This window comes from Cyprinodon tularosa, unplaced genomic scaffold (genome assembly GCF_016077235.1).
Source record: "Cyprinodon tularosa strain WSP-4 unplaced genomic scaffold, ASM1607723v1 ctg617, whole genome shotgun sequence".
Taxonomy (NCBI): domain Eukaryota; kingdom Metazoa; phylum Chordata; class Actinopteri; order Cyprinodontiformes; family Cyprinodontidae; genus Cyprinodon; species Cyprinodon tularosa.
This window is the reverse complement of record NW_024039360.1, coordinates 60,797-72,843: the sequence shown is the minus strand read 5'-3', so window position 1 is coordinate 72,843 and position 12,047 is coordinate 60,797. Positions and strand designations below refer to the sequence as shown.

The 12,047-nt window shown below is 35.3% G+C and overlaps 1 protein-coding gene across 1 annotated transcript in view; it reads left to right on the top strand.

Annotated features, from left to right (window-relative positions):
• fstl4 (follistatin-like 4) overlaps positions 1-9,596 on the top strand; it is a 249,648-nt gene extending 240,052 nt beyond the window's left edge. The window contains exons 15-16 of the mRNA XM_038307643.1: positions 7,098-7,207; positions 7,337-9,596. Of these exons, the coding sequence (XP_038163571.1) occupies positions 7,098-7,207; positions 7,337-8,039 (813 nt within the window). The 3' untranslated portion in view covers positions 8,040-9,596. The remainder of the gene's footprint in view (positions 1-7,097; positions 7,208-7,336) is intronic.
• The last annotated feature ends 2,451 nt before the right edge of the window (positions 9,597-12,047 follow it).

The following is a 12,047-nucleotide window of genomic DNA, read 5'->3' as shown; positions in this document are numbered from 1 at the left end:
TACAGAGACAGACATGGCCTTTTCAGACTGTCAGTATAGTAGTCCTGTATAAGAACTGGCAAGATCCAAACATAGATTTTTTTTTTTTTTAAGTTTCTGAGGAATTACAAACCAGGTACTAAAATTCAATATCCCTTTTATTTATTTATTTTTCTAACAAAATTACCTAAACATGGTGGGCCTATGTGTGGAATGTGTATCTAAAACTGTTTACAGATAATTTAAAAAAACATCTTTAAATAAACAAGAAAAAGAAAAATTACAAGCAGACATCCTCTCTTCCTTTGACCCAAAACTTCCCTCTCATTCCTCAAATATGCCATCTTCTACCACTGCCAAGGACCCTCATGCCTATATGGAATTGTTCTCAACTAAATCAGAAAATGGTGATCTACCATCAACCAACAACTGATCCATCTCTATAAGTCAAGGAAAGAATCAACTTAGAGAATTAACTGCAATAATACTCCAGGTCCAGACAATGTCAGCCCCAGAGTCCTAGAGGTCTGTACCACACAGTTCTGTGGCATCTCTTCTGCCTTTCCCAGAAATCCTACTTCCTCTGTAACCACACTGCACTCCACAAACCAATGTCTAAAACCTCCGTTACTTATCCCATGTTGTTCCCATTATTCCATGGAGCTTGAGCATATGATGTGTGATATTTTTTAATTCATAGGAATACAATAGGAGGTAGTGAGCACTTTGCTTAATAGGCCTTTGACATAATGAAAGGTTTCCATTTGCATCCATCACACATGCAGTTTCTGCCCAAACATTTTGTTTTTGTTTTGGATCTTTGTATTAACAATGCATAGGATCCTACAAAATTGGTTTGTGCTCTATTTTCAAAACCAGCATGTCTTCATCTATGCCTGTGATAAGAAGTTGCTTTTGAAGTTTTGAAATGAGCTCTTGGAAGTTGTTGGGACTGGATTTGGACAGGGCAATTGCAGAGCTAAACCTGGCCAAATTCCAACGGATCGGAGGGGAGCAAAAGTTAGATTCATGTTGTTTGATTAATTCAGTGCATTTTATTCACTCAACCTAATTTACTTGCAATTTCTTTTTATTCTGTACACTTCAAACTTTCCCTACTGCATAAATACTCTAATGACTCTACAGTCAATCGATGCATTAAAGTTGGACAAGAAGTTTAGCACATGGAGCTGGTGAACTGCTTCGTGGCATGATATGGAAACAATTGACAGATCCTGAGTGTGAACAAAACAAGGGGGGTGGTTTTAGATTTCAGAAGAAACAGGAACAAGTCAAATGCTATTTACATACAGTAATGTGAGAAAAAGTTGAGGTGACGGCGGTGTATACTGTAAATACCTTGGTGTTCATCTGGACAACAGACACAATTGTGAAGTCACCTACAAGAAGGGACACAGCAGACTGTAATTCTTGAGGAAACTTAGATACTTCTGTATATCTTGTATTATTCTGTTGGAAAACGTCAGAGAAAATCACTTCAAGAGGCCCAACAAGCTCATAATTAAGGCATGATCTATTATATGGTCTCCTCTGAAACTTAACTTCTAGAATAATTCTTTATAAAATATAGAACAATAAGGACAACTGTTGGCATCCTGTTTCTTTAACAACAACAGATTGTTAAAGGATTCTCAAGAATTCAGTGCAAATCAACATCTACAACAATCCAAGAAAAAAGAGAAAAAATATTTTGACAATACATTTTGCTTTGGAATCAATAAATCAGATTTTTTTTAAATGTATTTGATTTAGTTGTAAACATCTAGTATGGTTCATGTTTACAATGTTACTTCTAAAGACTTTGAACAAACCTTTTGTGTCAAATGGGACTTAAATGGAAATGTTTAGCCACACTTCAGCATAAAGACATATCAGTAAAGCTGATATCTTTACATTTCTAAAACAATCAGGTATCTCGAAGTTCGATTATTTGGTTTAATAAAAACACTTTTGCATTTCAGCTGAAGTATTGTTTAATGCAGAGTGCGTTCATATTGAGATTTAAGAAGTTTCATTGAGGAAATCCTTAATATTTCTGTACACAGCAGATATGCTTTATACTGTCAGTACTCTGCTGTACACATGGCAATCCATACAAAGATATCATCACGAAGCTTATATCTAATTTAGTATTCTTACATTCTTTAAGGTGTATGGTATAAAACATGTAACGTATCTATTCCTACAGAAGGTAAACGGTTAGTATAAGAATTCTGCATCAAACTTTAATTTCAAGAGTTAAATGTTTTTCTTCATAATTCATGATGTAGTTTTCTCCCCGGGAATAGTGAGATCATTAATCAAATGCAACATGCATTACAATAAAACTATTTTCTAAATCATGAATACACCGGAGAATTAATAAAACCTTTTATGCAGATGAATGCCTACTAAATATGAAATTATAAAAATATCCTGATGCTTCATTAGTGTGGATATTGTTAAATTGAAGAAGAAATAAAAACATTTCTGTCAGAACCAAAATCTCCTTATGTATTTAATCAGGAAGTGGACAGAGTAAAACCTAATTGAGTCTTGTCATTTAGTGTGTGAATATATAATCCAGTGATGAACTTTAACAAAGGCATGCTTGTGGCATTCAGTACAGCACACCCTCAGCACTGCAGGCCACAGCAGCTGCCTAATAATACCAGAGTAATTGTAGATTAAACTCATTAACTCCTTTCATAGCCAGTTCTGGAATGGTTGTAACAAGGTTCTTGTTTTTATACTTTGTGCACAGAGTTAAATATAGTTTTATTTTTATTTTTATTAAAGAAACTAAAATATCAAAAAAAGTTGCAAAAATAATAAAGCTACTGATGGGTACATTTAGAATTAATAAATGATCTTTTTATTATTCATCCTTGTTTTTCTTTATCCAGAGACTTAAAAGCACTGCAACTTAAAAAGGAGGTGACTCATTAAAGTCAGACTTAACAATTAGTTAGATTTACTTAAGCGGTTTTAATACAATAGAGACAAAAATGGACCCTCTGAAGTGGAACAAGATAAAAAAAATCAAATGTTTTTAGGTACAACACTGATTTTGTACTAGAGAGAAGACAAAAAGGAAAAGCTATGTTTGACCAAAAAACAGTGTGAACATAATATATCTATCAGTGTATTTACACTAAAAAAGTTCTTCTGTATGCTCATTGGTTTGGACCAAAAGCACTTTTTTTTTTTTTCCTTCAGTCGACATGTGCTTTCCAACAGTGTTTCCTTAGAGCCACACTCTAGTGTGTGAGTAAATTAGAACTTTTAACAAAGCCACACATGACTATCATTGGAAAACTGTCATTGAAGTCCTGGGTTCGGAGTTCTGTGCTGCATGCTGGTGTTGGTAGTCCAGCTGCAACACCAGATGACTTTCCTAATGTAATTAATACAGAAATGCCTTCTTAGTACGGAATCAAATTATTGTTTTTTTTTTGTTTGTTTTTTTCAATGCTAAAATCATTAGTAATAACCATAATAAATTTGTTTGTTGCATTTATTAATTTACTTGACTAATAATTTAAAACTTTGTTTGATAATTATAATGAGAAGAAATTTAATTCTTAATGCACTTTACATAAAATCAGCAACATAAAATAGAATATAAAAACATTTACTATGCTTTTAAAAAAAAAAGTAATTTCCTTTTAAAACATCTATCGTCTGTGGAGCTATGAGATGCTCTGGGCCAGAGCCTCCCATCCTGTAAAGGCTCTATCCCCTGTCCTTTGGAACTGTGTCCTGTGCTGGACCACAGTGTTGTTGGCCTGAACAGGTCCAATGTTCTGTCAGAACCTAAATGAATTCTGAGTCACTATATAAAGCACATCAGATGTTTTCTATGATTTTATACATGAAAACAAAATCTAACCAAATTTAAATTCCCACACACATATTTTTCTACTACTAAAGTAAATTATTTTAAATTAATATACACTAATACGGTTTTAGGTATAGATGCTTCTTCACTCAACATCCCAGAAACTTCAATCATGTCGGGCCGTTTCTACATCTAAGAAATGACAGTATTATCAAAGCTGATTTTCTTTTTTTTAAAGTTAAAATAAATGTGTTTTTGCTTGGTGGAACACTGCTGCTAAAATTTAATGTGGGAATAAGTCTCTGTTGTGCATGTGCATGCATGCGTATTAGAGCAATATATGCCAATCTGCTAGCATATGCTGTTCTGACAGAACAACAGGCTGATGTTTGGGGTGATAGCAGTACAGCAGTTCAACTGTATTCATGGTCAAAATTTTTCTTTTTTAGAATGCATATTTATAATTCAACTTGAGTACTAAAATGCATCTTTAAGAGAATTGCTAGGGAATTGTAAATTCATAGTCTATTTTGCTTCTCCAACATCAAGTCTCCAGAGGTTTACAGAATTAAATTTGTAATGGCTCCAGAAAGAAGATGTTGTGGGTCAAAAGGCATTTTTAATTCTTTATTTTTTATTTTCATTTTTTTACCCAATCATATTATTACCTCCATTTGACTTCGTTGTTCTGGTGTGTATGATGAGGCTTGTTTTGTGGACTTTCAGAAGCATATCAAAGGTCTATGAGCATCCGTTTCACATTGCAAACTTGCTGATTCAGTGCCAGGAGGATGACATGAAAGATGAAGCTTTTATAGTTGTTTGTTCTCTTGAGACAACCATCTCTGAGTGAGATGTTGTTATGGAGAACTGAGGCAGAGCCACATATCATCAGCTCAGGTCATAAACTGCAGATGTTTATCTGTTTCATGATGTATAGGGTTGTCACCTGAACAAGCTCTGGTGGTTAGTATTTGGTAGATGAGCCTTCACTTTACCTAAGAAGAAGTGGAAAAAAGTGAGTGGGTATTCAGGAGGAGCTAAAATATAATATGCTGCTTTTCAAAAGGGTTTTAATAATAACAATAACTCAAATTTATAGTGCGTATTTGAATTTATCATTTAAACTTTTTGATGTTAATAGTTATCAAACTGGGCTAAAACGATAAATGTCTCTTTACAATTACAGAGTTGTATTTTCTGCTGTTGATCGCTATCAGTATTGAAAATATGTTTTATTAGTCTTGTGATTCCATTTTTACTTTCAAAAATGTTGTTTTTGATATACTGTGTCCTTTAAAGCAACATTCTTGCATTTTGTCCGAAAATACCCTCAAACTATTTTATTGGGATTTTATTAGATAAACCAACACACGCTTAGGCAATATAGTGTTGTTAAACCTACATTGTCAATACTTTCTAGGAATTCTCTGTAAGAATTAGAATGGTCCAGGCAAAGTTTAGACCTAACACAGCATAAACCGTTGATCTACACTATTTTAGATGTATTGCCTCTCTAAAGGACTTGTGTTCAAAAGAGCATGAAGCTTTATTACAGAAAGTCTGGGTTGGGGATATATCCTGTTATTTGCACTGCACAAAAAAATTCAGATGTATAAATTCATGCCTACACCTGTCAATGTACACTTCCCCTTCCTATATCCAAGTTTGCATGGAATTCCTAGCAGCCTTTCAATTAGCCCGAAATACATATACAAATCAGTATAAATGCCTAGAAGGTACCCAAAAAGTGTCAAAATAACAATGACTGGTCAGAAAACAGATGCCAATCATCCTACACGGCTGGAGGTCTGCTTTGAAACGTTTCAAAACATTTAACTCTATAGCAACATTCAAACATCAGAGGGTCCGCACCATGAAGCGAGCTCAACCCAGCGGTATGTCTCTGAACCTATCCACTTTAACCAATTATCAACAATGACTATCAGGATCAACGGTACCATGAAGCTGCTTATGAACTTGCTAACTCAATCCAGCTTTGACTGATCATTAATCTGGTGCCATATTTCTACTGTGAGGAATAAAACTAATCTTAAAGAAATATGCAGAAGAAGAAACAACAAGTCTCACTGAAAACTCAAACACAATGAAAGAGATGTGAAATAGAGTGACAAATAATTGCTGACTGTGAAAAAGCACAAGTTACACATTAGTGTAATTTAACACAGCAATGCGTCCCATTCAATGCACTGCATATTAATTTTGTGCCCCTTGGGAGGGAAGAGGAATTTGGAGCAGATAAAAATAAAACAAAAATATCATTTAAACTGGTTAGTTGGGCTTTTTAATCCAATAATCGATGGGCTACAACTCCTTCCATTATATAATACAAGAAAGAATCAGTCTAAGGAAAATCATCCAGATTTACGTACTGTGTCAGAACTAAGTGGGGGCAAATTGTAAAAAATCTACTCTGCTTTTAAATGTACAGCAATACCTCAAGGTCTTTTCTACTTAAATGAAACTTCATAGTATTTTTGTTTCAGTCACATATTCTCTGCGCATTATCAATGTTCCATTTTACAGAAACATTACAGCCTTTATCCTACAGTTTTTTTCTTCTGTGGTTTACCATCGGTGCAGATTCAGTGTAATGTTCATCCTTAATGGAATATATATATATATATATATATATATATATATATATATATATATATATATATATATATATATATAAATATATATATATATATATATATATATATATATATATATATATATATATATATATATATATTATTTTGAGGTTCTTGCTTAATCTGAGGGGTGTTTTTTTTTTTTTTGTGACATTTTTTTTTATGCCAGAAGGTCTCTTTGTCTTTAGTTTTAAAATTAATACTTCTCTATATGTTAAAGTGTGTTCTTCAGTTTTAACCATATAGTGGGTATCTTATATATGCTATTTTGCGAAGGTTTTCCAACAAACCTTCACAAAATAGCATATTTTATATTGGGACTAAGTAAACTACAAGGACGGTCATAAGGCAATTGATTGTGCTGGATTTTATTGAAGGTAGTAGAGTAAAGGGGGTTGACACATAAATAAAACTAATTTGGAGAAACAATTTGCCATTTGTCAAAAAAAAAAGGCAGACTTTTATACCTTTTTGCTTTCGTAAATAAAACCAACAGCCCTAGAGAAGATCTTTTTCTTTACATAAGCTTTGAAATCACGGCTGCAATAATTGTAATTCAAAGATATTCAATAGATGGCATTCAGGAACTCATATTTAAACATTTATTGATGTGTTTTCAGGTAATTCCACAAGCCAGTGTTGGTGAAGTTCATCACGCCATTCGAACAACCTTCCAAAGGGTGAATGACTTCTTTATCCCTCCGACTAACCTCATTATAACTCATGTGAGGTAAGCCAGCCACAACAATGTATAGTAGTCTTGATTATATTTCTCATTTAGGTCAAAGAGCAAAAGCAAATTAGAGTTTTAATAAGAAGTTAGATGTATAATCCGCCCCCATGTACTTTCTCCATATAGGTTTGCATTTGTCTTCCTCAAAAATGAACCAGCGGTCCACAAGATTGATCTGGAGACCTTCCACCATGTCAAAACCATCAGCCTGAAGAACTATAGCTGCATACCTGAAAGCATGGCCTATACACACCTGAGCGGTTTTTACTTCATTCAGTGTCAGAGCAAGAGTCTTCTGCATTCCCCATCCCAGCTCCTCATCGATAGTGTGACAGACGCTGTTGTTGGTCCAAATCAGAATGTAACAGGTCGGGCTTATGTGTCACCAGACGGTCGCTACATTGTGACACCGGACCCATGGAGCTCCAAGCTGACGGTACAGACAGTGTCATTCCAGGGGGAGCTGAATCTGAACCAAGAGATAGACGAGCCAATTAATGTTTCTGATATGGTTTTCCAGCCTTCTTTCACCGAATCAATCCAACATGTGGTTGTGGCAGTCTCCGGGTCGGGCGCAGATCTTTTGTTTGCTGATCTGTCATCTGGCCACACAGAGGTTCTCCGGGGCCTCAAAGAGCCTCTCTCCCCCCAGGCCTGGCCTTGGGGGGGGCCTAACCGAGTGATAGTCTCAAGTGGGTTGTTCGGACAGTACCTGGTGACACCATCGGTTGAGTCCCTCTTCATCCTGAATGGCAAACAGAGAACACCTCACTGTGAGGTATCAGACATCAAAAGAGCCAACACAGTTGTCTGGGTTGGAGAGGTATGAGTAAAAAAAGAAAGTGGAAACTGTATACTTAGAATTAGAAGCAAAATGAGAAAAGGAAAAATCAGGCCAAATTACCTTTCATTAAGATTGATGTGAACATAAGCTGAAGCCCCAAGGTTGGGACTGAGCAAGAGGGGAAACATACTTGAGTTTGTTCTAACAAAAGTACACCTACTAATAGAGAACATTTGAGAAAATCTGTTGTGATATTGCTATTGGGAGAAAGTGTCAATGCTGTCAGTGCAACAGTGATCTATGTGCACTTAACTATACAGAATTGTACATTATTGCACTTCCTTCCATGTTATCACAGCAAATAGGTACATGAAGAGGCGAAAGTAACAACTATGAACTATGCACAAAACTCACTTTTTTTTAAGAATAAAAAGCTTTCCAGTTTTGTCAATCTCATGTTTGTCGTTTTCACCAGTGCTGCATATAGTCACCACAAAGAGTCTGTCTTGTCTGCCTCTAGTGTGTAGTGTTCTGAGTCTTTTTAAATGCTAACTGCAACATCCGTTCACCTGCCTTTGTCATGGTGTTGTATTGTACTCTCGCTAAAAGCTTTCATTCTTATACTGACAGATGTCGGTTTCATGAATTACGTAATCCCCTCTATTTTTATTGCCAATCCAAAGAGTCCAATTGGTCCATTACTCAACTATGGATATTTCGTTCTCAGAGGACACAAAAAGTACTTTGAGTGACTCTACAATGGTTGAATCGGTTCCCTGGTGTCACTCATGTTTATTTTAAGTCTGAAGCACAGCTCTGATTTCTGAAGCCTAAAAACACCACTTAGCAGATCCCCCTCAGGGTAATGACTCCAGTTTATGCCGAACCATACACAGAGGCCAAGGCAAAGCAGCGTCATTTAGGCTGTCGGATGGGCTGTGAGCATTTGTGCATCCATTCAGAATGGCAAAATAAAAACAAGCTTTATTTAAAGTAGACTCCACTAAAGATGTACAGTGAAAAAGTGTTTGCCCCATACCTGTTTTTGTTTTTTGTATGTCACACTTAATTGTTTCAGAACAACAAGAATAATTTGTATATTATTCAAAGAGGCTGTCAATGAACCCACGAGTAATATTTTAAATGACAAGTTTCTTTTATTATAGATAAAAAAAAACATAGAAAAAAGGTGACTGTCTCCTAAACCATAATGACAGGCCAGACCTCCCTCAATTTGCAATGCATCTTTTACAGTGATGTTGGGTGATTTTGGCTCACCCATTTTTGCAGAGTTGTTGTAACTCATCTACATTGTAGCACTTTCCAGCGTGCCCGCCCCTTTTAAGGTCATGCCCAAGCAACTCATTGAGATTAAGGTCAGAAATCTGACTCTGACTAGGCAGCTTTCATTTCACTTTTCTGTAGCCATTTATTAGTGGACTCACTTGTGTGTTTTGGACAACTATCTTGCTGAGAAACCAAAGATGGGTTCAGCTTGATTTTACCAGTGGATAGCGGGATATTCTCCTTGAGCCTTTTCTGATAGAAAGCAGAATTCATGGTTCCATTTATCACAGTATCACAGTACCCGGTTCAATCCCCACACCCAAACCCTTGGTCCCCGCGCGCCACACAATGGCAGCCAACGGCTGTGCAAGGGGCTGGGTCAAAATGCTGAGCACATACACTGCCTGGCCAAAAAAAAAAGTCTTAACCCAATTTTAGTAGTTTCTGCAATCTCTTTAGATGTTTTCTCTGCTTGATGCATGCCAATGATTTGACCCTTCTCAAACAGACTAACATCTTTTCCACGACCACGGGATGTGTCTTTCAACATGGTTGTTTAGGAAATGAGAAGCAAGTCATTGCATCAGTTGGGGTTAAATAACTTGTTGCCAGCTGAAAGATAATCGCCCATGCAGTAATTATCCAATAGGAGGCTCATAGCTATTTGCTTAGTTGAATGCAGGTGGAGACTTTTTTTTTGGCCAGGCAGTGTATTTCCCCATTGTGGGACAAAAAAGGAAAACATAATGGCTTGTCTAGTGGCTTGGAGACCCAAAGCTTTGTAATCCTTTAAATACCGATAGAGCTCTATTACTTTTATTCTTATTTTTTTTATTAATGTCTTTATGTCTCAGCATTATGTCTAGCTTTGTTAGATCTTTTGATGATTTCACTTTGTCAGGCAAGTCCTCTTAAAGTGATTTCCTGATTGTGAACACGAGTGCTCGGAAAAAAATTAACTTGGGTGTTATAAACCAAACATTTATCAAACATTTAAAAAGTAAATTTGGTGTTTACATGCACTGACTTTGGCAAATACTTAATCTTTTTGAATGTTCTGAAACATTTAAGTGTGAAAAAACATGCAAAAGAATAAGAAGGCAGAAAGAGATTAACACTTTCACACCATGGTATAGTTCAAATAGACAAAAAAGTCAAAGATGTTAAGTTTATAATCAAAAATACATAGGTATTAAAAAAGCATTCAATTAAAAACTGAAAGTCAATGTATTGTGTTAATAATGATTGATAGTGACAGGCATAAATGCTTTTGAAAGTGTTGGTTTAAAGTCCTTTTAAGGAGGTACCAACAAAAGCATTGGTAGTGATTTGAGGTTTGTCTGAGAGATTAATGTTATATATTTCAAAATATAGTTTCAAAATTGACCTTTCTGTTATTAAACAAATCTGGCCATGGGTGTATTCAGCCAAAATATCATCTTATATCAGCTTGGTATATGCCTGACACTCTAAAGAGGTATATTTTTCTGTGCAATTAACCCCCTTTCAAAAGGGAAAAAGTTCTCAGGAATTGCCATCCTCTCTGAGCGACGGCTCAAATCAGTTGGATGGGAAACACTATTGCGTCGTATGGTGTAGAAAATTCTTACTTGTATCTCTTGAAGAGGAATTTTAACTAGCGGAATAATATTTTAGAAAGGTGATGTCATTTAGGAACTATTTTTTAAGAGATGCTCCTTTCTCAAAGCTGAGTAGCTATTTCAGACAAGGTATACAATTAGAGAGATGCAATTTATACAACACCACTTACCATCAGCCTACATGTGCAGCCATGTTTATTATTGTTTGTATTAGTCAAAACTCCTACTAATATATATATATATATGAAAAGCAACTTGATCAACACCAGCAACCCTTTTTGTTAATGAAAACTGTATATTTTCTCTAGTTGAACTGCATCATTTGTGTAAAGTAATTTTGTTTTTCCACTTGCACTAATCATTATAGTGATTAGCTTTTAGCAGCCAGACAGCTTAGCAGATTCTCTGCTGTTGTAATAATGACTTTAACAAGAATGCCTCCCTAAGCACTCCTGCCTCTTGACAGCAGAGTTGTCCTAAAACTCAAAGGTTTAGCTTGGACAACATGCTTGATGACTAAATTGCTGAGGAACAGTATTTTTTGTTTTAAATTATGATAACCATCAGTTGATTCTAGATCAATTTAACACGTGATTAATGAAAGCATTGTCTTTGCAATAATATAGCAGCACAGTAATACATTGCATAACACAGACCTAAATGAGCAACACTGCAGACTTCAATTACACTAGCCTTCCACTGCAAACTCACAGTGGAATGCTATATAAACAAAATGCAGTGTGACATCACACATATTTTGTCTTAGCTACAGGAATCCAATCAGCTGGATTGAAAAACTTTAATGCTGACGTGAGAAACAAAAACTAAAACATGATCAAATTTAGCCAACACCCCCATGACCTCTGTTAACATTGTTTTATCAAAAGTTATGTTTTTAATTAAAGAAAACTTTAAGAATGGATCATATTAAATGTATGTGAATGTAAAGAATGTTAAAGAAAAAAAAATCTGCTGAGACACTCAGAGATTTTAATTCCTGGCAGAAAAATGTTTTACGTATTTAATGTTTATCTGTTTATAACCTATTATCATCAGCTGCAGCACTTCTGTGGACAATGTTAATTCTCAAGTTATCCAAAATCAATTGCATAATTTATTAGACTATTTAGGCAAATTTAGTTAGTTCACCTAAACCCACACAATG